This window comes from Convolutriloba macropyga, chromosome 12 (genome assembly GCF_964194025.1).
Source record: "Convolutriloba macropyga chromosome 12, txConMacr16.3, whole genome shotgun sequence".
Lineage (NCBI taxonomy): Eukaryota > Metazoa > Xenacoelomorpha > Acoela > Convolutidae > Convolutriloba > Convolutriloba macropyga.
The window spans coordinates 11,047,020-11,072,492 of NC_134479.1; the positions used below are offsets into that span (position 1 = coordinate 11,047,020).

A 25,473-nucleotide genomic window follows, 5' to 3' on the forward strand; every position below is an offset into this window, starting at 1 on the left:
CTGTGTGCAGGTTGTCAACGCGCTGCTAGTAGTGTTATATGAAAGAATTGTACGCTGGAAATTTGAATTGCTTTTGTGCTGATTGCGTTTGACTGTGTGCGGTGTTCCGCCTTCAGTTAATATTGATTGTGTAGTGTTAGTGGTGCTGTGGCCGGAAGTCTGAGAATCAAACTAATCATCTTGCTTCACTGACGCCAGTGTTGGTGGTGTTTCAAAAAAGGCCCTTGAGTTATAGTTACTTTGGCACGATATGCCTGGGCTACCCTTTGCCCTCTGTTGTTCCTTGTCAACAGTTGAAACTTTCGTAAGAATTGCTTCACAAATCTTCTTTTGCTACCGTGAAAAAGTCATCCATTTCCTAACCATTGAATTACATCTATATAATCAACATTATGACTTGGTGTTTCTTAAAGTTGCTGTTTTTAGAACGTGCCTCCTGGTACAAATCAAACCCAAACACCAGAAATTTAAAAAAAGTGGAAAAGATCAATGCTGAAGTTATTTTGAGACTGCAAATCTGGGTCAAAACCAGTTTTGCATTCTTTGGTTGTTGAAAATTAATATTATACCCCATACCAGGGCGTGCTGTTGAGGTCTAGCACTCTAAAAATAATTTCACATAAACTTGCAACCGCAAAGTTCCAACCAAAATTTTTTGCGAAAAATTCCGAGAAAATTATATGTTGGTGACGCTCATTTAAGCTGTTGAGACCCAACCACTCATTTAAGCTGTTAAGCTGTATAGGACACCCAACCACTGGCTAAAGGCAATCCTGAAACTTTAGCAAGTATTAAGCGTTGAATTGATGTAAGATCAACGCCAAAACAGACGCTAATATGTGTTTATGATCAACGTTAAGGGTTAAGCGTTGAATTTATGTAAGGTTAACTTGAAACGCAAAACTCATTTATGTAAAATTGATGCCAAAATTTAAACCTTGAATTTAGTTAAGATCTATGCTTAAAATAAAATAAAATAAAATAAAATTACATAAGATATGCTCTCCGAAACGCTAAAAATTACTTAAGATCTAAACTCGGAAACGTTTAATCTGTATGATTGATATCAGCGCTCAGAAGCGCTAAAGTCACCTAATATCTAGAGACACTAAATTATGCTCAGAGACGCTAAATTTTTTTACGATTTACGCTTGGAAACGCTAAAATTTTGCATGATCAACGCTAGAAAGCGCTAAATTAAATTTGATCAGGGCTTAAGAACGGTGATATATTCTTTCCAACGCGCTTAACGTTGTTGACCTTACACAAATTTTTCACCGCCAGTTTGACGAATTTTTGCGGTTTTTTAGCGCTAACACCTGGGCACTGAATTATATTTTGGTCTGAGATTTGTGATCTAATTGATTTAAAGCTTGGAATCTTTTCCGTTTGTGCCCCCCCCCCCTCAGCTTAGTGGGCGCATATTGTTTGCACCCCCGAGACGCACGTGCCACATTTTTACATAGTTTTTTCTACTATGTAATGGCACGTGCTCTGTAACTGGGGGCGCATAACGTACTGGTAGGGGGGGGGGGCAAACGGACAAGATCCAAAGTTTGTTTGTTTATTTATTGATCTGGAAATGGTTGAAATGTGTAAGCAGGAGTGAAGGGGTGGATAAAGAGAACTCATCAGTACCCAAGAAGAAGCAGGTTCTCATTCAGAGCAGCAGCAGATCTGCGGTTGATCGCAGGTCCACTGGAAAAGAGGACTCAAGGCTTGTATATCATCTTTTTCTCCCTCTAAATCTTTTATAAATTCTGCCATACCGGTTCCCAGGTTAAGGTCCCAGACCCAAGCCACCTCTGATCAGAGCGATTGGGTTGCACACAGGGGTCATGGTGCGACCGAATTTATAGGGTCACTCGATGACCCCTGTTCATCATGCGACAAAAAATTGCAGTTCATTGATAATCAAATCAGGGTTAGCGTCAAAATTAGAAGATCACTCAACGGGTTTGGGTCTATGTGAATGTCTCTTTAGCGCTGTGTGTACTAATAATTGATTTTTACTACATATACGACGTTTGATAATTCTAATTTAATCTACTCTAATCTAATTCTTCCGCTCAATTTGTTTCTGTGTCAAAACGAGCCCAAAATGACCCCTAAACGAAGTAACAGCAGGAGTAATGCGTGTAATGAGACTCTTAGGAATCATCCCCCACAAAAAATGAACTATTTAACCTAATTATTGAAATTTACCCCTCAATCACTAGTTTAATCACCACAAAAAAGATAAGAGTAGGGACATTTTTTCAGAAGTGACCCGCAAAAAAAATCTGAATAAGAAAAAAATTTGGGGACATCGCGGAGAGTTTTTTGAATTTATGCCGAAAAAATGCAACCCAAAATGAGATACGAGTTTAGAGAAACGTTAAGAGAAACAATTGTGAGAAACTAAAAACTGACACCAAATTCAAAAATGGACCCGGGTCGAGAAAAAATTGGAAAAATATGTAAGATAAGCGGTGAAAAGTTAGTTTTCTCACCGCAAATTTCGTACATAATTTTGCGGTGAAATGCGGTGAATGCTGTGAAATTATGTAAGTTCACCACTAGAGTGAGCGATGATCTTACAAAAATTCACCACAATTCACCGCTAAAATATGTAATTTCACTGCACTTACAAGGGCTCGAACCTCTCACCTCCTGCACCTCCTCATCCACTTCTTCTTCCACTGCTCATTCTATGTTGATCTCACACAACTTTAACAAATTTTTCTAAGCGGTGAATTTATGTAAGTTCTCCACTAAGTTGAGCAGTGAATTTATCTAATTTCACCGCATTCACCGCTTATCTCAGATAATTTGGACACTTTTTTCGAAGCGGTAAATTGATGTAATTTCGACTCTAAATTCAGCGGTGAAATTAAGTAATTTCATTGCTACGAAGCGATAAAGATTTTTTCACCGCATTCACCGCCTGATTTATGCAATTTCACTGCAATCACCGCTTATCTTAAAAAAATGTCAGCATTCACCGCTTATCTTACAAAAATGTCAGCATTCACCGCTTATCTTACATAATTTTGCGCTGAATGGCGGTAACACCTCGACCCGGGGAGGTACATGTTTGGTTTGTTGTATTGGGAGGATAGGCGTCGAAGAGACTAATTTGTAAAATCAAGTTATAGAATACAAAGAGATTAATATTTATAGGACCTAACATACTGCAAATGGCCAATGGCCTAAAAGGTTGAGTTTATGAATAGAATGATATCAAATGATCAATGTCGCTGGTCACATCACTGCACATAACTCATACCACATTTGAAAAACCCCTCAAAATTGAGGTCTTTTTCATTAATCCTCAAAAATCACCCAAAAGGTTTAAAAGTTACTTTAAAGCCTGGAAGTATTAAAAGTTATTACTTCATGTGATATCTCGAGGAACCTTAAAGTTTGTATTTCAAATAATAATAGAAAATAAATTTCGTTATATCTGTAGTAGTCTCTATATAATAAACTTGAACTAACTAGATTTGTTGAAAAAACGTAAGTTTTCTATGCCTGCCAAAACATTTTTGCGATGAAAGAGCAATATCGCTGATTAAGGCACTTTTCGAAAACATCCCCCATATCGAAATTAAAAAAAAATATCTCCCAGTAAAAAGTCTTTTCCATAGAGTTCCCCGAAGAAACGACTTTTCAAAAATATTGCCCAAAGAAAAGACTTTTCAAAGTTATTCCCCAAAGAATTTTTTTTTTTCGAAAATATCCCCCAAAGAAAAATAGAAAATGCTATTTTGGGAGAAAAGAAGGTGGTGAGGGCAAGTAAAAGATTACACTAATATAAAGCTAAATTAGGGTCTCTATGGTTACGTTTCCAAGAGCCAATGTCAACAGAATAAATGTTCGAAGACAGGGACAAAGGGATTGACGATCATAATATAAATGGGACGTAACTGCATGACAAATTGAAATAAAAAGTTTCAAGTTTGCCAATCTTTTCTTACCTTTTTTGATGCTTTTATATAAACAGCAACGTTCTCTAACAACAAGCTTATCAGATACCCCCTCTGCAACATTTTTTTAATTAATTAAAAATTTTGCAACAGTGCGCGCTTCAGAAAAGATGGTTAATTGAGTGTTACTTGAAACATGCATTACTTCAATCATTCTCTCGATATTGTACCCATCGCTTTTATAAAATCTACCAAACGACAGAAATCGACAAGATCAAATTAATCCTATTAAGAATAACTTATTTCCCACAACTGATTTCAATACCCTATTATTGACATCGTGTTGGCCAATTTCACTTAGCTCACATAATTTCAAACAGATTTTTTTCCAAACAATTTGAAAACATTCTATTCTCATTTGTAGATCCTAAAACTTTACTAAAAACGCATTCACTTCGTTTACTAGCGTTATTTTTCAGTCATTTAGTCCATCTTCTACTCATTGAAGATATTACCACATTGGAAAGTCAGTGGAACATGGCTGCAACAATATTTTTTCAATAGAACGCATCCAACAAACGCAAAGAGCTCGCTCGTTTAAAGTTTGCCATTTTTTTGTGCGTCGGTTCTTTAGTAAATCTGAGACTCCTGCCTGCGCGGATTGGATTTTTGAAGTTTGAGGAAAGCGCCGCAAAATTGAATGTACTGCAACTGAACACAAAATACATAAATATGAGTGTTTATATCCATAAAGAATGCGTACTACTCTCTTAATGCCACATAAAAATTCAATTTCACTTAGCAGTATGCAAAAAAACAACAACATTTTTTAAAAGTTAACAGTGACATTGAGTTTTTTAGAAGTTTTGCGCATGAAGTTGATTCCAAAAAAGATACGAGTTGAAAGAAATTTTAATATAGTCAATTTTGAAGCTTATGTTTAGTGGGGAAATTGAAGAAAAAATGTACCAATTACGCTCTCTATCCCGACTAAAATTAACACAAAGACATGCAAGATTAAGTGCAAAAATTGGGTTTGTTTTTTTTGGAAACCTAGGTGTCGGAAAGACTAAATTGTGAAATCAAGTCAAAGAATGCGCAGATAATTTTTTATAGGACTCAACATAAGGCAAATGGCAATTGGCCTGAAAGATATTGATTATGATTAAAATGATACCAAATGACCAACAACATATCACTGAACGTATCACGTCACATAGTTTCTGCCCAAAATGTGAAAAACCACTCAATATTAACGTTTTTCTTAAATATATCTCACAATTCACCCAAGTTGTACAGGATAAGATGGAAAGCTTTAAAAGTAATTGCTCCATATGATAAGGAATCTGTATATGTTTGGATTTCAACATTCAACCTTGATTATTTGTATTGTTAATTGAAGGAGTGCTTTTGTCTCTTCAGTATTTTTTTTATAATAAAAAATTGAAATAAAAGATTTGTTGAAAATACAAGCATTTTTGCCTGCCGTAATTTCTATGCGGTGAAAAGGCAATACGGGAGATAAAGAGACTTTTGAAAATTATCCCGCAAGGTAAAACTGAAAAAGATCGAAGAAGGCTATGTAGTGTGGCAATATCAGCGGAATAATCCAAGAAGTCAGGAACAAAAGGGTTTTAAATCATTGTCGAAGTAGGACGTAATTGCGTGAACATTCAATTTCAAAAATTTTCAAAATTTCCCAATTACGCCCAGTTTTTTAATATTATTATATACAGAGCAATCATCAATCATCGATTTCACCCCATAATCTCCATTTTTTCTAGGAATTTTTCAACCAAATGAATTGGTTGCAATAGTGTGCGCTTCAAGTAAGCTGTGTGAGTTTTGTTGAAACCTACAGTATTTCAATTTCAAATAATTTTTTTACATCACTGTCACACCATTGATGCGTATCTCTTATTTAATTAATATCTACCGCAAATTATAGAAATTTCTATGATCAAATTCATCCTATTGACAACAACTGTTATCCAAGATCCGATTCCAATACCATATTTTTGACATCAATTTTGGCTATTTCACTTCGCTGACATCATTTTCACTAGACTTTTCTCAAAAACATTTGAAAACCATCATGTGCAGTTTTTCAAAGAAAAAAAATCTCCAAACAACTCTCCTTCTTTGTTCTATGAAATGGTGCTCTATCTTTGTGAACGGAGACTTCGGCGGTATCAATTCATGACATCTTTAGAAGTAATATGTCCTACGCATGAGAACAGGCTTTAGATGCATTATTCATCGCGATAGCATCGCTAAGCAAGGAGTTGATTCCCGAGACCCTCAAGTCTTTCTCTATAATCTTTCATAAAATGCAGAGCATGTTTGGTGTGGGTGAAACTTTTTTCGCTTTTTTTGCTTTTTTTTGCAGGCACACTGTTTTTTGGTTCTGCTCAAAGTTGATCAAAATTGCTCAAATTTATGTAAGTATCACTGCATGTATTTAGTTTGATTTCACACTGTATTAGTTACTAGATGATTTTCCCTTCAGCGACTATTTGTGCAAATCACAAAAAATTGCCAGCCATCTTTTAGTCAGACGTTGTAGCAATCACCTCTAATTCCCCAATCACACTTTCGATCGAAATTTACTAACATAGAGTTTCAGTCTGATGCGATCACAGGAAACTTTTGGAGCATTGCCAAATCTTTTTTTAACACACCTCAATCTCCTATTTTCCTTTGTGCCATTAACATGATTTTTGAGTCAGTTACTCCATCTTTCACTATTTGAAGACATTTCCACAGTGGACTATCAGTGGAATTTGACTGCAAGAACCAAAGAGCTCGTTTCCTTTATGCGCTCCATTCTTTGTTCTGCCTCGACTCCTCGTAAATCTGCGGCTCCTGCTTGATATGATTTCTGAATTCCCTCTTATTTGAAGATTGAAAAGCTGACTGAAAATTTTTAGTTAAGAAAGGTGTTCTAAGAAACAGAGGTTTTGGAAAAAAGAGTACCAAAACTTCATAAAATTTCCATTGATCACAAAGGTCATAAAGGTGAGAGTTGATATCCATAAAGGATACTACTTTCATAATGCCACATAAAATTTTCATCGAAGACGTCAAATCGTACGAATCATAAAAAATTTTTGGTTCTGGCTGGAAAATCAATTTAAAAAACGGTTAAGAGCTTTAAGGGATAATTTCTGTCTAAATTCAAAAATGATTTGCTGTTCTTTTTGAGTGCTTCATTGTTATTTTTGAAATCGGCTTGGAAAATAATTTTCCTATGAGTTTCAATAATAGATGATTATCTGACACTATGAGGCAAAACACTGATTATGATTCAAACATTTTTGGTCTGCCTGGGTATGTTTACAAGCAAAAACGGTCTGGATGGTTATTTTCATAGTTCATTTTGAACGCCCCCAGCTTGGGATTTGAAAAATAAAATAATATTGATTCAAAATTCTTATGAAACGACAGTTGCTCGGCCATAAGTGGGGAGTTTGGGCCCTCTAATGATAGTCAATATTGCCCGAGTCGAAGTCTCAGTGTTATTTCAGTGCTTACTTTTTTTGGGGGTGGGGGGGGGCGAGAACTGAATAGTGCTGAAAAGTCTTCAAAATAACAAAAAAAGTAATTAAAAAACTCAGCACGTTTTCTATAATCTTCAAACACTTTTACAGCTCATTTTAACTCATATTGGTAGTTTAACCGACTGAACTAATTCTATTTTAAATTACAAATTTGATGCTAATTTGAAAACCGTGCAGGGTGAACATTTTCTGCCGTAATCGGGCTCCATAAACTGTGCAATTCTCGCCCAGCGAAGTTAAATAAAAACATTCAGCTGAATTTGCAGCAGTGATTTCTTGACGAGGAGCAAATCGGATGGGTCGAGGGGGAGAGATCACGTGACCGATTACGTCATAACAAACGTGACAGAGGCGTCCACGAGAGAGACTTCTCTGCCGAGACGAGACAGCTATGAGGGAATGGTGGCTGCAGGCCCCTCTTCTCATAATCAGAAGTCAATGGGATCTCTCATTAACAAGAGGGCACTGCCCACTACGCATGTAAGAACAATGTTTGGAGTCTGGCCAAATGACGAGTCTTTCCCATTATAGCCCCCCCCCCCCCCAAAGCTTAGTGGTCAGATAACCTATAGCCCCCCCTCCCCCAATCATGGTAATTATACCATAATGGGGGAGGGGGCTATAATTTCATTGAGGGGGGGGGGGGGGGGGGCTATAATGGGAAAGACCCCAAATGACTCCCTAGTCCAAACATAATGTCAAATTTGCAAATATTTGCAAATTTTTCCGGATTAACGTCAAGTTTGCAAATATTTGCCATTTTTCACTGCTGAAGGCCAATTTTGCAAATTTTTGTAAACCAGGGCGAAAATTGCAAATATTAGGTTTCAACTAGCGCTACTAATTAGAACTTCATCTCCTGCTAGTCAGTCTCGTTTTTGCTTGAGCTCCTAACATGATTTTTGAGTCAGTCAGTCCACCGTTCGAACCATCCTTCTGATCCACTTGCCATGCAAGAACTAGAAGACACGTAAGATCAAGATGGTTCTAATTTCGGTCGAGCTAAAGACTTGATCACATCTCTTTTCGGTCTAGATGATTTTTTTCATACAGACTTTTGAACAAACACATGAACGCACACACGAAGAAACCAAAGTCTGGACATAGTTGGTTTTGGTCTGCCTGGGTATGTTTACAAGCAAAAAGGGCCTGGATGGTTAGCTTCATAATTCACTGTGAACGCCCCCAACCTGGGATTTGACTTTAGCTCGACCCAAATACGATGCTCAACTTTACCTCGACCTAAAATGTACATGCTGGACTCAAAAAAATTATATTTGCACTGAAAATAGGTTCTTGCTTATAACGTAGTCAACGGGTTTTACCGTTCATATTTTTCAATATTCCTCATCTTTTCTCTGAAAACGAACTGTGCTTTTATAAATTGGTTTAAAAAATGATTTTAAGAAGCAAATGAACTCAATCATAACACACTAAACTCGTTGCTAATGAAATGTCGATTGAATTCAACCGAACAAATTCGCTATATTGGTTAACTGGGAAAACTAATTTATCATAAGGAGTCAATATTTCTTAAGATTCTTTGGCGAAATTCCGCCTGTTTTTCGCAGGTGGACTGCCTGTTGCAACGCTAGTTTGGTGTTGCCAGTAGGTGTTAAACATCTGCAAAAAGAATTATAGAAAAGGTAACTTTATTAATCCCACAAAATGCGATCCTCGTGTCATGAAAAGACCATGCTCGACCAATTAAAAGACCATGCTCGACCTTAATTTGTTATGAAGAGACCTTATCCGGACAATGAAAAGAATTTACCTCGACTTTAGTTAGGAGCTGGACCGTGTATTTATAGTCAATTTTGGACTCCACTACTACATTAAAACGTAAAGTCTTTTCATAAGTCGAGGCCTAAAACCTGGGAAAGGCTTTTAATCGGCCATAACTGGGGTGTTGGGCTGTCTAATTTTAGTCAATAATGCCCGAGTTGACGTGTCAGTGCTAATTCACTCCTTGTTTTTGCGGTGCGAGAACTGAATAGTGCTGAAAATTCATCAAAAGAGCAAAAAAACAGTTTAATTAAAAAATTCAGCACGTTTGCTATAACCTTGTGAGTTTTTCAGCGCTAAAATCAGTGTAAAACAACTTAATTAAAAAACTGGGTCATTCAATTTCCAATATGACAAAACATGATAAATCGTGTCAAGATATGCAATATTCTGTTGTTCTTGACAACAATAGCGAACATTGAAAAGATTTTGTTTAGCTAAGATTGTATGATAGATAAAAAATACATCACTATCAATTGTTAATTTTCCATTACTAATATATGCACCCGAAAACAGATATAAAAAGAATAGATAGCTGGCAAAACAAACTTCACTTTTGAGTACACAGAAAAGTCAAAAAGTGGCTCGATAGACACCAGATTTTGGGGTTCAAAATATTAACAAAATATTTTTCAACGAATTGTGGCCTATCCAAAAGTTCAGCATTCTAAACGGTGGAAAGACTACTAATGCCTGATTAGAGACTTTAACTCAACTTAATTTCCTCTGGGTTCTCTCTGTTTTCCTTTTTTTTTCAAAGATTATAGTCGTGGAAAAATGTGTGATCACATCTTGCAAAAAAAGACAGCACCCGTGCAATCCGAAGTCTTTAGATTGAAATAATTTAGGAGAGCAATAATAGACTGTTGAGATGTCGAAGGCTATTAATAGAATAGGCGTAAAATGATCATCGGCGGTCCATTCGAAACATGTAAAGGTATAAACTGAGAGGGAAATTGCACTTCTCGAAGAGAATCGAAAAGACAGGAATGAAAATTTTTTTAAAAAATTGAGCCTCATTTTTACTTCGTGAAACAAAAAAAAAATCGAAAAAGTCAGCTCTACAATCGGTTAAGCTTTTCGAGAGCTGTTCAATTATATGACATCGGTATCGACCCACAAATGATATCAGTCGGCCAAAATAAATATAACTGGCAGGTCCTAACCCCCCAATTCATTGGGGAATGGAACAGAAATCAAGTCAATATTGAACCCACTCCTAAGAACATTTTGGATCTTTTGGTTTAAAACAAGCTACAAAGTAGAGTAAAAACATAATCAATCGAAAGCTTATTGAAGTTAATTAAAATTTTTTTTTGAAAAATGTTTAAAAATCCTCCAATACAGGGACAGAGCTCAGAATTTACCGACCTAAAAACCAAAGATACCACCTCCGAGAATGCAAATTTTGATTAGGGTGCAAATGAACATTGTGTTATGTTATTAACAATACTTTTAGTGGCCTTTATTTGCACTTTATCCAGGAAAGTCTGTCATTTTCCAAACAAAACCCGTCTCGAATTAGTCTCTCGAAAGAAGAGGAAACGGAACCACAAGCAGAAGCGGACAGAGAGCTCACAGAGACAACTCATGAGGTGGATTTGAGTGGTGGGGTGAGGCGGAATTCCGCCGTTTCCGGTGGAAGTTACTATCCAAATTTGTTCTCCTCCGATAACCAATCTGGATCAACTCTTCCATCAGCCGCCTACGCTAATATGAACTTGAGTGGTTATGAGGAACCAGAAGGTCATAAGCCAGAGCTGATTCCAGATTTCTATCCTTAGATAAGATGTAATTTCCTTAAAAAAATGTCAACAGCATCCGAACCCGATATAGGTCTACTCCGGTCTTTTCATAATTCCGCTTCTCAACTAAAGAAGTCACGGCAAGTAGGTAAGTAAAAAAAAATCCACTCTTTTTAAACGGAGACAGTGTGAAGCTTTAAATTATAAGCTTTGAGCGATTCAACGTTCCAGAACCGTTTCAATTCTACAAAAATTTTTGTGTCAAATACATGTGAGAACCCGTGACCGATTACTTGAAAAACTTGTAGGTCGCTACCTTCAAAAGTTGTCTAGGATCTAATCTGCCCCCCCCCCCCCACCACAACCACCAGTGTTTTTGTATGCCTCCACTTACAAATTATGCATTATTATATAGCATGTTACTATGTAAAAAATTAGCAAGTGCTTCTGGGGCCGTGAAAGATATAAGCCCACTAAGCTGGGGGACGGCGTAAAATTTATATGGCTACCAACCAGGGGCCGAAACAGAAAAGGCTCATTGTCCACTAAAAAAATCAATGGGAATCATCTCTATCGATTGAAACTCCTTTAAAACCTTGCTTCAATTGATGTCCAACTGTTTTCACCATAATAAAACAGTTTTTCCACAATTTTTCCACAATTTTTCCAGAAGCAAAGATTTTACGATTCAAGCGAGAATAATTTTTTTTTCATTGGTCTTTGTATTTAAAATTTTGAAATGTGTCCAAAAACCACTAGTTTGTTCCCTACATTTTATAGCACTTGATCTTTGATCTAAATTTTTGTCAGGTGTCATATTTTACGAGATTTAAATTCGCTCATCGTTAGGGAAAGTTGCAGGCTTTGATTCAATTTTCGATTGCTTTTCTATTAAAAGTTTTCGACCATCAAAAATATTTCGTCACTACAAAGTCGGGCAACTGTCTTTAAATTTAAAAAAGAAATTTATTGTGCAATTTGGAAAAGTAATTCTCTTTTGATGGGCTGGAGAGATTTTTTCCGCAAGTACAGAACTCTAACTCTGCGTAAAAATATTTAATTTCTCAGTTTTTAGTTTGCCGCGAAAATGAAAAATTCTGCAGAAACAACATAGATGCATAATTATCTCAATAGCTATACCTGCAGCATTGCACACGTGACAGAGCTAGTTAACAGAATACCATAGATCCCTAGTGAATCGAAACTTGATACACCTTGGTAAGACATGCGCGATCTCGACATCTCTTGCAAAACTTGAAACATCTTGCCAGGATAAATTATGTTTGAGTTATCAACATATCAACATCAGATATCAACATTTCATGAAAAATCAACTTGAAATATCAACATGAAATATCAACATTTGAAATATCGACTTGAAATATCTCGAAATATCAGCATGAAATATAAACATTTCGTGAATTATCGACATTTAATGGGTAAAACTTCAAATATCAACTTGAAATATCAACATGTAAATATAAACACTTCATTGTTAATCTTGATAAAAATTTGGTAAATTGTTATCAAGATAAACCACGAAGGTTTCTTGAGAGGTCTTGACAAAATCTTGACAAGACTCAATAACACTTTTTATCGTATCTGATCGCTGCTTCTTGGTGTATCTTGTCCACAGAATTGAAAACAAAAATCTCCTTTGAACAAAAAAATTGAAGGTAAAGCTGATCTGTCGCAGTTTTAAAGTTTAAAACCCTAAAAGTTTAGAAAATAGAATAGATAAACCAAAAATAGACGATATATGTTACCTCTTTTGGTAGTGTAAAGCAAAATAAAATTTTGTTTGCTTCGGCTTCGATTCTTTTTGTTTCAAGTCAGTCTCAATTTTTTTTTTCTTAGTAGGAAAAATGAAAAAAAAATGTTTTAATAGTGAAGTGCTAAAATCTCAAATAATAAGGCCTCAACTGCTTGGTCAGATATTATAAGCTCAGTAACAATTGGAACTGTAGTATCGGAATTGCATCAAACATAGCGCATTTGATACATAGCGTTATTATATTTACATAAAATTAGGCTGAACGAAATTTTCTAAACTTTCTATGTATATTTGAACGCATTTTTTTTCTTATTTGAAACATTGGCTATAAGTATTTGTTGTTTAAAAATACTCTATTTCGATTGCTTAATATTCGTTTACGGTAACAGGCATTCGGCACAATTTATTGGAGCAACGGCGTATCAGAGGGTTACAACGCGATATATCGAAATGTTTATAAGTTCCGTCTGCATTCTAATTATGTTTCTGCTTTAAATTTTTACTTTTTTTTAAAAAAAATGTTGATCTAAACGGGAGCTGAATTTTCCGACAATGCTTGATAATTTTGCTAATTTTTAATGAACATTGATAATTCGTGCTCAGTCATATGAGTTCGTGCTAAATTTTGTTTAAAGGTGCATTTCAAATTTTACAACTTAGCATATCTTGCCTTGTTACGGTAAACACTTCTTGGTTATCTAGCCAAGATCTTGTTTCTTGATACCCATGGAAAGATCGTGCAAGTTCAATATCAAATCTTGATAATTTTATGATTAGTGTCATGTCAAGATCTTGGCAAGACACCATGTTTTAGTATGTTTCTTATCAAGGTGTAAGTTTCGGTTCAGAAGTGTTCAGAATTTCCCTGAATTAACCAAAAGATTGTCCAGGGACAAATGTCCAAATAGGGTTAAATATGGGCTTTTTCTGCAAATTTACTGCCGCGTGAGGTCTGTAAAAATTCTTTAAGAACCTGATCATACAAGACTAGATTTTTGTTTAACTCCTATGAAAATTTACTTTTGTAAATCGGCAAAAAATTTTATATTTAATTTTTTCTGATGTTTAAATTATCTATTGAACGTATTTTTGATGCTAGCATCAAAAATACGCTCAATAGATAATTTAAGCATCAGAAAAAATTGAATTTAAAATTTTTTGATTTCTGATGCTCAACGTATTCGAAGATTTGAAATTCAGGAAACAGCTCATTTCTTGTCAAAAAGGTCTGGACCCAGTCTGGATCAAGTGTCCAGTTTGCAGAGAAGCAAACTACACAGAAGTTGTGAAAGAGAGGAAGCAGAAAGCATTTTTAGTGTTTGTGGTGCTGTTGGTTCTCTTAATCTGGCCATTCTGTCTCATTCCACTATGTCTCAAAAGGTGCCAGGAGGCTTCCCACTTCTGTAAGGGGTGTGGATTTCAGTTGTCTGGCAAGGGAGAGTTTGCACTAGGAATCAATTAATCTGTTTTTCCGGACTAACTCTATCTTCCAGGGTTTAGACCTTAATTTGAGAACACATTCCTTAAGGATTCTCAAAACGTACACTTTTATCGAGTTAATTATGAAATTAACTCGATAAGTTAATTATGAAATTAAGTCGAGAAATTATGAAACTAAAACGAGTCAGCGATAATAATGACCCGTGTTTCAATATTGCGGATGTAAGTGATGTGGACATAAGTATCAGGAAAGAAAACTAGTTCATAATTGGAAATATCCGTCAAGATTGTTTACGATAATTATTGTTTAACAAGCATGCAAATAAGTGACAACATTTCATCACTGTTATCCACGCTCATAGCCACATTTGTCCACGCCACCACTCTTGGCTACAGGTTTGAAAAAAAGCCCAATTGACTATTAATAGCAAAAAAAGTCCCCCTTGCTTTATTAAATGAGGCCTTTATTAAATGAGATCTTTATTAACAAAAGGTTTTGCAGATTCGCAGATACCAACATCTTGGTTCTTAAAAAAGAAGGAAACAAAATGATTTTTGGAAATAAAATTTGGTTCATAAGTAGTAATGCAAAATTTTTTAACAATAAAATTTTAGGTCTATTGAAACATTTTCAAAGCAGTTTATAGGTAGAAATTGGTTACACTGCCCATCAAAATGAGTGGCCAAATTCTGTCACTGTTTTCCACGGTTAACTTACCATTTTTTTGCGGTGAGAAAAACTGACGTAAAATAAATTAGAACATGGCGAGATACTGCCAGTGATGTCCAAATAAGCCCCCCCCCCCCCCAAAAAAAACAACAAAAATGTATGTTTTGCGTGACCATGATGACCATGAACTCCCCCCCCCAAAAAAAAATGGCATTGAGCCTATTAAAAATGCGCTCAGTTCCTAAAATTTGACAGCAAATTTATCCACTGCAGGTGTCTGACCTCTTCAACCCCAGCATTGCCAAAAGCAACAGGTTCAATAAAAATAATTACTCAATCTTTGAGATTCGATCATTGTTTAATCTGCACCCTGAGACTTTGTGAAGATTCGACATTTGCAATACATTCGGACCCGATGCCCTTCCAAAGTATTTTGTCTTCATAACCGCATAAGTTCTTAATTAATCTTTCATTGGTAGTGGCATGAATGACTTCCTCGTTGAAATAAACAGAACAAATATCATTTTAGTATTACTATCTGCCACTCAAAACGATAGACTCCTTAATCAAGCGCTGTTAAAATCATCAATTAATAGTGGTAAAACACTCTTAATTATCATGGCAAAAACAAAACAAGTATTTTTCAAAAACTCGTGTTGAGAAGGTTGCAAATTATTGGTGCCAAGTTGAGTTCTTTAATTTCTTGTGTCTTTTTAAGAACCACAACAATAAACTAAACCAGTGGACCAAAAACAATACCACAACTGTGTTCATATTATTAGGAACACAGCAGACTTGAGTTTTGTGTATGTGATAAACTTACCTAAATGAAAGATGCGCAGCAAAAAAAAACACTGGTCTTCCTCGAATTAAAGCGGTTTGTATTTCAAAACATTTCGTGATTGCGCTAGTTAAATAAAAAAGTTTTTCGTCTAATACAATTTTCAACGTATCATCTTCTTTTCTGTCGTTTCTCTTGGTTCATTGTCCAAAGGCAAAAAGACTAACAACATCCGCTTCTCTTAAGGAAAAACAACTCCTTGGTTTTGTGTCATCTGCATTGTCCATTTTTTGTTCAAAATTCTTGTCATGAGTTTCGGACAAAAGCAAAATCCGATCTGAATTGACCGAAAACTCAGTACCGTTTTCCTTGACCCAAGTTGAGCGATATCCGCTCTTCTACACATAAGACTTCCATATTATAATGGGCAATTAAATGTAAACCGATAGAAATAGCAGAAAAAAAACGAATTACAAAAATATTGGGGAAAATACACCGCTACATTCTTCTCAACAAAAGCAATGCCACCAACGCGTGGACTATTCCTTCAAAAAATCTCCTAAGAAAAAAAGATCGATTAGCTAAAAGTTCTGTTACATTTGTTGTTTTTTAAGCGTACACTTTTATATCGTTGAAAAAGTTTTATACGATCATTCCAATCAGCTATTCAATTAATATAATGAACTCTTAACATTTAACCGTCATATAAAAGTTGGTAGCGTGACTGTCATCTCAAAGACAGGACTAGCTAAGGAAATGCACAAAAACAAAAGTTAAAAACATACAACAAATTGCAGCCAAATTTCGGGAGCTGTTTATTAATTTTTGTAAGGGATTGTTTACGTAAAATCTAATGATACGTTGATAAACCGATTTTTTGATTTGTACTTGCACCCGGATAACATTAATTTTATATATGGCTACAATAATTTTGATCACAGTAGGGAAATTAGCAAAAACAATTAGTCTCCAGAATAGTCTAAACTCCTCATATTTGTCACGTTTGAACTCAAAACAACCAAAAAGAGAAACCCAGCATTCTAAGTGAATTTTTGACGGTGTGTACTGTGAAAATAACCTTCATACAGAGCATTTGGAGACAAGAATTTTTGACAACTATACTCGAACGATACCGAAAATTGTATTTGAAACAGAGGAGGATGTAAAAGTGATAAAATATAGAACATGGGAATTACAGAAAAACTTAGACACAAAAGCAAAATCTCAGTTTTGACGCTTACTCAGCTGCAAAATTCCAAAAAAAAATTTGAAGAAAGGGATAAATTTTCATCTTCTGAAATATTTAACATGAAAATCCAGGAAATTGTGCAAAATTTGTTCCTGAGAACAACAGGCCAAAGAATTTGGGTACAAAACCAAATCAAAAACGCGTCTAGCCAAAAACATTTTTCCGCAAAAAAGATACAAAGTTGGAGGTCATTGGAAAACCGGGGAGCGTTAATACGTTCTAAAAAAGTGGCTAAAAAATGTTGACAAAATTTATGAAACAGTTACATCAAAGACTAGTAGCAGCAGAAAGCAAGTCGAACATTGTTCTTTTTGAAAAGTTTAATCTCCTAGCTTGAAAAATTTCTGGGTCAAAACCGAAACTGATAGCCTAGCAGTGCCATGAATTAGACCAGTTTTTCACTTCTGTTGTTTTTCAAAAAATTAGAACAAAAATTGTGATAGCTATTTGAATACTGACCAATTTCCGCAAGTATACAGCATACACAACTGATTGTTTTCGCGATAGAGTCTTTAGATAATGGAAATAAAGATCTACTGATATTTCTCATAAACAAAAATAACTGAATGCTCAAACATTCCCGGACTGGTTAACAAACGACTTTTTAATCCCGCTTTTTAAATCTAGAAAAATTTTTGAAGCTGATAATTAAAGACCTATTTGCAATTGCAAAAAATTTCCTAAAAGATTATCCACACCAAAATGACCACATTTCGCAACAATTCAAATCAGCTGCACAACAATTATTTTTGTTTTCAATAAAAACTAGGGACAAAAGATGTTTTAAAATGAGTTGCAGATTCAATCAGTCTTAAATTGCGCAAACCAGCAACTTCAACACATTTAATATTTAAAACTTTTAAGAATTTCGGCGCTTCCTTGTCGTAGGAATACTTTAAAAAATGGGTTACGTGGACCTTTGAATAATTTTTTGAAGGGTTATCTAACAAACAGACAACAAAAAAAAACGTTTCGTAAAAACTTAATTCAGTTTTTTTACTTTCAAGACTAAATGCGCCTCGAGGCTAAATCTTGGAACCGTTATTATTCATCTTGTACGTAACTGATGTTGCAGAAACCATAACGAACCTATCAATGACTCCTTATGCCTATGACATCGATTTGAGACAACTTAGTCAGTTTCATGTAAGTCAACTCGTATCAGGCATGAAACAAACAGGCATGAAACAATTGTTTCGTCAAAAAGAATAACTTTCAACTCTGCTAAACCATTTTTGTTTCAGTTTCAAGAAAGATACAAACATAAGCAGTTAAATACCTATTGTAAAAAAGGCGTGGAAAACAAAAATCAATATGCTATCGTGTAATACTGACTTATCTGATTCATAAATTGAACTTTTATAGTGCTACAGTCTAAAAGCTGAGAACTGTTTCACATAAAATTTTTTAGTACAAAATTTTGTGCAGCGTATCTTACAGCATGGATTGTTATTCTATGATACAGCTGCGGAGAGTAACAGCACCAGATTCCAAAACAAATTTAGACGTTTAGTGCGAGTTATTTGTGGAAAGCGTAAACTTGATTCAGATGAGGACTTCAGAGTTGCAGCAAACATTTATAACGGTTGATAATTACATTTATATGAGAAGTTCTGTGAAATATGTAAGTTTTTCATATGAAGGATCAATTAAGAGTAAGACCACATCAAAAGCAGGCAAATTGTTGGTAAAAACATCTAAATTTCAACCGTTTTTACTGTGACAAAACTGTTTACAATAGGTTGAGAATATTTTGCTCATCAGTTTTTTTTTATCCGACCCTAATAAGCTTAGTGTAAAAAGACGCTGAATTATCTCCCTCGTGAGACAATCCCTCATGAGACAATCCCTCATGAGACACAACCACATGACGAGGCAACACTGAATTTTCGTGTTCTTTCGGTTCAGTAAAACAATCCTGCTTACAAAGACGCATTTACCATGTTCAAATTTTTGGTTATCACTTCCGAGAAGAATTTGAAATTGTTATCAGACGACTAAATCGAATTGTAAGGGAATCCTTATCCTGCTTCAAAACAGCACAATTGGAAATCAAGTTCGAAGTTTTAGCAATTTTAAGCTGCCTGAACTTTATATACAATCGCACTTTGCCAAGTTTTGTTGTTTTTTTTAATCTAAAGCAACTGAACAATCATATTTGAGGGTAGGTGTACAATTTTGCAAGTGTGGATACAAAAATCTGGGTCAACATTTTGAGATAAGTTATACGATTATATCACCACCAGTTGTTGGTTCAATCGTCAAAAACAATCTCGCGGTTCCTTAGTTCAGTTCGGGATGAATTCCTGGACCTAACCTGGACCAGACATTATCAGTCATGGGCACGTCTAATTGAAAGTCTTATTTCAGTACTGACTCAGAACTATGATCATGCAAGGCTATATGGAAGTCACAAATCAGATACTTAGCAGGCTAGATGGAGGTCTTACTCACCACGTGTACATCTACATTCAAGTCTTGGCCTAGATGTAAAGTCTGAATGTAGGACTAAGTCACAACGTGCAAGTTGAAATGCAAGTATTGCTTAAGACGTAAGAGACAAAATAATGAAAGCTTTGGTTAAGATTTGAAATCACACGTCTTGGCCAAGACCCTGCATGTCTTGAGCAAGTCTAAAACACGTGTAAAATTGCCAACAACAAACGTCGCACTGGGTTGCGAAATCGCGGCAAGTGAGAATAAGGCTGCTTGACCCATGTATATACAGGCTACCTTGTGTCCGTTCGCAAGCTTTTCACTAAAATTGGTACGCAACTAGTGCACACCTGTTAGTCTAGTGTCGAGACAATTTGAACTTACTCATGTTAAATTCTTAACCCAATACCAGGACGCAACAAAAATTTTTAAAACGCAAGCACATTAGAAAATTCTTCATTTCAACACTTTGGTTGCAAAATAGCGGCCCGTCAGCATAGCGAAATTTGACCAAATTCATGCCCACATTGTAGCTGCATATAATTGTAATCACTGATATAACATCTTATTATAAGACCAAATTATATTATACTAAATGAGGGCAGAAGGGGGGCTCTCTAATTATGATATTGCGCTTTTGAATCGACTGCCATATCCTTATTTCCAGTCTGACTGTCTTGAAGCCGATTATGATGTCGACATTGGGGCCGATAGATGTTTCCGATCGGATAAGCCATTGTACTACGAACAATCTGTACGAGGGTTCAGCTGAGGGACTGCAACAGCGCCACCTCATTTTAAAATTTTGCCTCATTTGACATTTCAACGATCTTAAAATTGCGTGAAATTAAAAATTTTTTTTGAAATTCGGGCAAAAAACGGACAAAATTGGCTTTAAAACGGCTCGTAAACACATGAAATGGCCCATTCTCACTCCCTGGATTGTCTAGTATCGTTTGATATTATTTGACATCAGTTCGTATTAGTTTTGAAGGACCCAGGAAAGTATGACTGCAAATTAGTTTCGAAATGGTTGCACGATACAAAAGGTTTGAAATTTCGGAAGAGGTGGCTTGGACCTAGGATTCGACTAGCAAAGGTTAACCAAGTCTTAGCCGGAACCAGAAAGACTTGCATTTAGACTTGCCCTGTACTGAAAAATGAAATAAGACTTGAAGTTAAAGTTGCCTATTATTGATATGGGCTTTCAAATTTTTCCGAGTCTGAGGCGCAAGGCAAAAACGTCCTGATTTCTGCTGAATTGGAGAGTAGTGGTAGAAATAACTGAATTTCAAAGTTTTAATGCACAAAACATTCATTTTTGTGACTCTGTATTTTTCCACACATCATAAGCTGGAAAGTTGATGGAGCTAAAACTGTAAACTCACTTGATCATAGTCATTCTTTTTCTGTGAAAGTTGCGCTAAAAACCTTCTTAAATTTTTTTGCTAAAACAATGAAAAACCCAGAGCGTTTAGCTTAAGTACCTGTAGACTTCAGTATGTAACAAATGTAGAAACTGTGAATGATAAGAACCAGTCTTGGTTTGAATACTGAGGAAAATTTTGGGAATTTCTGTTTCGTTTCAGTCAATTGCTTAATGTTTTAATTGTTATTTTTAACAAAGAATGACTAAAGTTAACAAGAAAACAGATTAATTTCTTACAGACAAAGAAGGCTACAATACTTTCAACAGGGGTCGAGATCGGAGGAGATCATCGGACGTCTACAAGTAAATCATGACAACTTCTTTCAGTTGCAAATAGATTTTGATATTTAAGTTTTTTATATTTATTTTTTCAATGTTATCAAACTCAGACTAATTAAGACTAATCCTTGTTCTTTTTTCTTAGCATCAGGCCTCAATTCAGAAATGAGAATCAGGACTTCAAACGAGCCAATTCTTTTGCCAGACCCAAAGCCAGATAGCTGCAATTAGCTGCGTTGACCCAAAAAAGACCAGTCAAAAATTGTCGAAAGTTTATTCCAATCCTTATCTGCGGACTTTTGAGTTCTGCAGCTGCAAACAGTAACAACGTCAAAAAATTCATTATAACTAAGAGTAAAAACGAGTTAAAACTGTTAAAATTTATTTAATAATTATTCGAATTTTTAATTAGTTAAAATAAAAGAATTTAATTTAACTTAGTTTGGTTTGAGTACAATACAAGAGCAAGAACAAAAACCCAGTGGAATTAATTCAGTTAAAACTGCCAGGCTTAAAATTTTTCTGGACATCAATCAAAACCTGTTTACATGTCTGGTTTTCGAACAAATAAAAAATAATTGGCTAGTGCCATCAAATTGTTAACGATAACATTTGCTCGAAAACAATCAGTATATAACGAGTTCATGCGCTGAAGACAACTCACAGTAAAAATTCTCAACTAATTTAAAAGCACAAATCCATCGAGAAAATAGATACGAGGCTGATACCCAAATTGAGAGTCACAACCGTCTTTTTTTTACCGGTACAGAAATTCTCTTTTACCAAACGACATATTCTTCAAAGATAAACTACAAGAATAGAGACTGTGAAGATGGTGGTTGCTATATTGCAAAATAGCAGTTTTTAAAGAAGTACAAAAGTAGAAACTAAAGCAGGAAAAAATCAAAACCAAGGAGATAGGGTCAGAGCGCACCAACAAGGAGGTAAAAATTGCAGTTGCAAAAAAGTCGTACAGCTTTTCAACAGCTTTTTTGGTCACTTAAACTCTGTTTTTCATTTTAGCTCTGGTTTTTAAATGGTTTTATGTGCTCAGATGAAAAACAGTAAGTTACTAATAAAGGTTTTAATAAGATTACTTTTTGTCAATTGATATTTTAGACTTCTAACAGATGTCTTTTCAGCCGTGTCTTCCATTTTTAGCAGTGAAAGTTAAGCATTCAGTTCCAATTAGTTAGTCACTGGCTATAAAATTTTTTGATTGGAAAAGATTGTTCAAGAAGGATAAAACAAAGATAAATGTGTGATTCGCTTTCTCTTTTTCTGAATTTCTGGGTCTAGGAAATAAACCCCCACGGAAACCCCCCCAGACTGATTTTAATATGAAATAAACCCCCAAGGACAAAACCTCCATTTTATTATTGAAAGAGAGACAATGAGATTGAAATGAAAATCGTCAAAACAAAAACTTGAACACGCACGCCTAAAAAAATTAACGTGATTTTTCACTTTCTGCATTACGTATTCACGCTTTAACTTTATAAATTATGCATTTCAGTGTCACCAATGTGATACGATTCAGAGAGTTTTTTTTCGAAAGATTCCATTTTTAGGCTTCTACAAAAAGTGAAGTTCACACTCAGAAAAAGGGGGTAGAAGAGGTGGGCCCCCCAAGAAACCTACCCCTGACTACAAAAATCAACTCCTACCCTGACTACACCTACCCCTGACTACAGACTAGTACGGTCTAAACCACATTTTTATCCTCAAATTTGTGCTTCCCATGGGCAGTCAATAAGGGACAGTGCTTAAAGTGTTGACAACCCATCCTCCGTGCTATGGTACCTAACCACATTCATGGTGCTGTTTCTGTCAATTTTGGGTGGCGGTTTTCTTCCGCGAGGGTTTTTTTCTGAAACCTGAATTTTTCTTTATAAGTTTTCGGATTTTTTTGTTTGTTCATTTTTGAACCTGGCGCATCATTTGTATTTTACATATAAAGGAAAGCTGAGATATGAAGATGTAAAGTATATGAAGATTTTCACGTGGCCTATATTTCAGGGATTAATGTTTACTTTGTTTGCCCTTTAACCAATTTTTAATTGTTCAATTGCCTTACAATTTTGTTTATTCATCGTTGTTTTGCATGCCATGTGTTGTATGATCAATAGAAGGACAAGAATGGCAGCACCGGATCATACGATATTTTTACTTCGGATATCGTAACTCAATATTCGGGCTATTTTGATTCTTTCCTTTGTCTCCGGATTTTCTCAGTTTGTGCTTTCGATGCTTAGGAGCTTCACTAACCAGTTTACAACCTTTCCTTACTCTATTTAAGTGTTAGGAAATTTTTTGTTTTTCAAGTTTAATTAGAGTCATTATATTATTTTTTTACGTTGTACAGAAAAGGTTTTAAATGTCTCTTCTAACTTTTACAATTGTGGGTTGCTATCAGTTTTTCCTCTGCTTTGGCAGATTTATATTTGGATTCCAGAAACTCTTAAACTTCTGCCCCACTATTAAATCAATTCGAATGTGATACTCTTTTTTCCGGTATAAGAGTTTCTTTGTTTTTCTTATGACCAAATTGCGCTCTATTATATAGTAATTGATGTTTTACCCCCTTTTTTTACCATTATTACACAATTTCTTTTTAATTTGGGGCAACTTTTTTTTACGTACTAATAATGTTCAATTCAGGACTATATGTCAATTTGATAATAAGGACGTTATACAGATATATTTCTGACGTTTCCTCTATTTTTAACAGTTATCTTACACTCCGAAAATGACCACCGATTTTGCTGAGTCAACTTATTAGATTGAGTACTTATGGTCGATTCACCAGGTATATCACAGGCTAGGATTTTAGAGAGTTTTTTTGAAATACAGTCAACTGTCTAGATTGAATGGAAGACAAGTAAAGTAGTAAATCGAGTTTCAAAACTGAAGAGGATGAATTTTTAAGAGCAGAGCAGATTGATCGAAAAAAAAATGAAAAAAAGCGGCTTGAATGCGGCAAGATAACAACACCGGATGAATGTAAGTAATTGTAAAATGTGGAACCCAGCGCAATTCGCATTCGCTCAATCCTTCGCTGTGTTACCACATTTTACAATTACTCTATACCTTTAAAAATCGATCGAAAAGTTCAATTTTGTGTAATTTATATTTTTTTGCTTTTTTCGCTTGTATGCCCCCATTTTCAAATTAATTTATATGGTTTTTAATTTGATAAAAATTATTCATTTTTTTGTTTCGAGTATTTTATGCTCTTCTTTTCACTATTTTCACTCTTTTTCAATCTTTTTAATTTGCAATTATCTCTATTTAATATATTTACGTGAATTGAGAAAGAATGGAAAAACAAAACAAACAAGTTTAAAGTCTCGTTTTCTACTACGTTTTTCGAAAATCTCTACGAGTTTCAACTCCATGACAATATTTTTGCATATTATTATACTGTCCTGCTCTGCTTGTTTAGTCTATGCCATAATATGGGAAAATTTGTGTAACCTAAAACTAAATAAAAAGAAGAGAGAGAAAGAAGAAATCTAAACAAAATCTGACAACTTCGCACAACCGAAACAAATTTTAGAGGAGCAGGAAAAATAGTCAAACAACTTTTCAAAAACAAGAAAAACGGTCCCAATTTCAACTTGATTTGATGCATTTTCTTGAAAATTTTAAATTTAACTACCACAAAATCAAAAATGAAAAAAACTGATCAAAACTCTCAAAGAGATGGAGTTTAGATAGTAAAAGAAGAAGAATCGTCTACGTCTAAAACCTGTTCTGAAAAATGTCTAAGGCATTCATTCTAATTTCTTAGTTCCTAAAAATTGAAAGTTTCCTAAACAATAGTGTTAAATAGTGTATAACAAGAGTTTATAATGGCTATTGAGGCTCCGCGCATCAGAAGCACTCTTCTGAGAGCATTCAGAGGCAAAGGAAAGAATCAAAATGAAAGCAACACAAAATTGAGATATGATATCCCAAAGCAAATTATCAAATGATCAAATTATTAAATCTTGCAAGTTATGCAGATGATCTGTCTTTTCTAAATATTCGAACATAGATCGGACTTTGTGTGTCCACTTCCCCAAAAGTTCAGCAAATTTTTCCAACACCGAAGGCCTATCATCTTGCAAATCACCAATCCACTTTCATTTACATTAGTAAGTGTAAAATGTGGAACCCAGCGCAATTCGCATTCGCTCAATCCTTCGCTGTGTTACCACATTTTACAATTACTCTATACCTTTAAAAATCGATCGAATAGTTCAAGTTTGTGTATTTTATATTTTTTTGTTTTTTTCGCTTGTATTTCCCCATTTTCATATTAATTTATATGGTTTTTAATTTGATAAAAATATCTCATTTTTTTGTTTCGAGTATTTTATGCTCTTCTTTTCACTATTTTCACTCTTTTTCACTCTTTTTAATTTGCAATTAT

At 35.0% G+C, this 25,473-nt stretch overlaps 1 protein-coding gene across 1 annotated transcript in view; it reads left to right on the plus strand.

Annotated features, from left to right (window-relative positions):
• Positions 1-21,451, plus strand: part of LOC142350688 (uncharacterized) — a 36,218-nt gene extending 14,767 nt beyond the window's left edge. The window contains exons 2-7 of the mRNA XM_075402616.1: positions 1,604-1,717; positions 7,735-7,948; positions 10,738-10,999; positions 13,999-14,221; positions 21,015-21,080; positions 21,202-21,451. Of these exons, the coding sequence (XP_075258731.1) occupies positions 1,604-1,717; positions 7,735-7,948; positions 10,738-10,999; positions 13,999-14,221; positions 21,015-21,080; positions 21,202-21,277 (955 nt within the window). The 3' untranslated portion in view covers positions 21,278-21,451. The remainder of the gene's footprint in view (positions 1-1,603; positions 1,718-7,734; positions 7,949-10,737; positions 11,000-13,998; positions 14,222-21,014; positions 21,081-21,201) is intronic.
• The last annotated feature ends 4,022 nt before the right edge of the window (positions 21,452-25,473 follow it).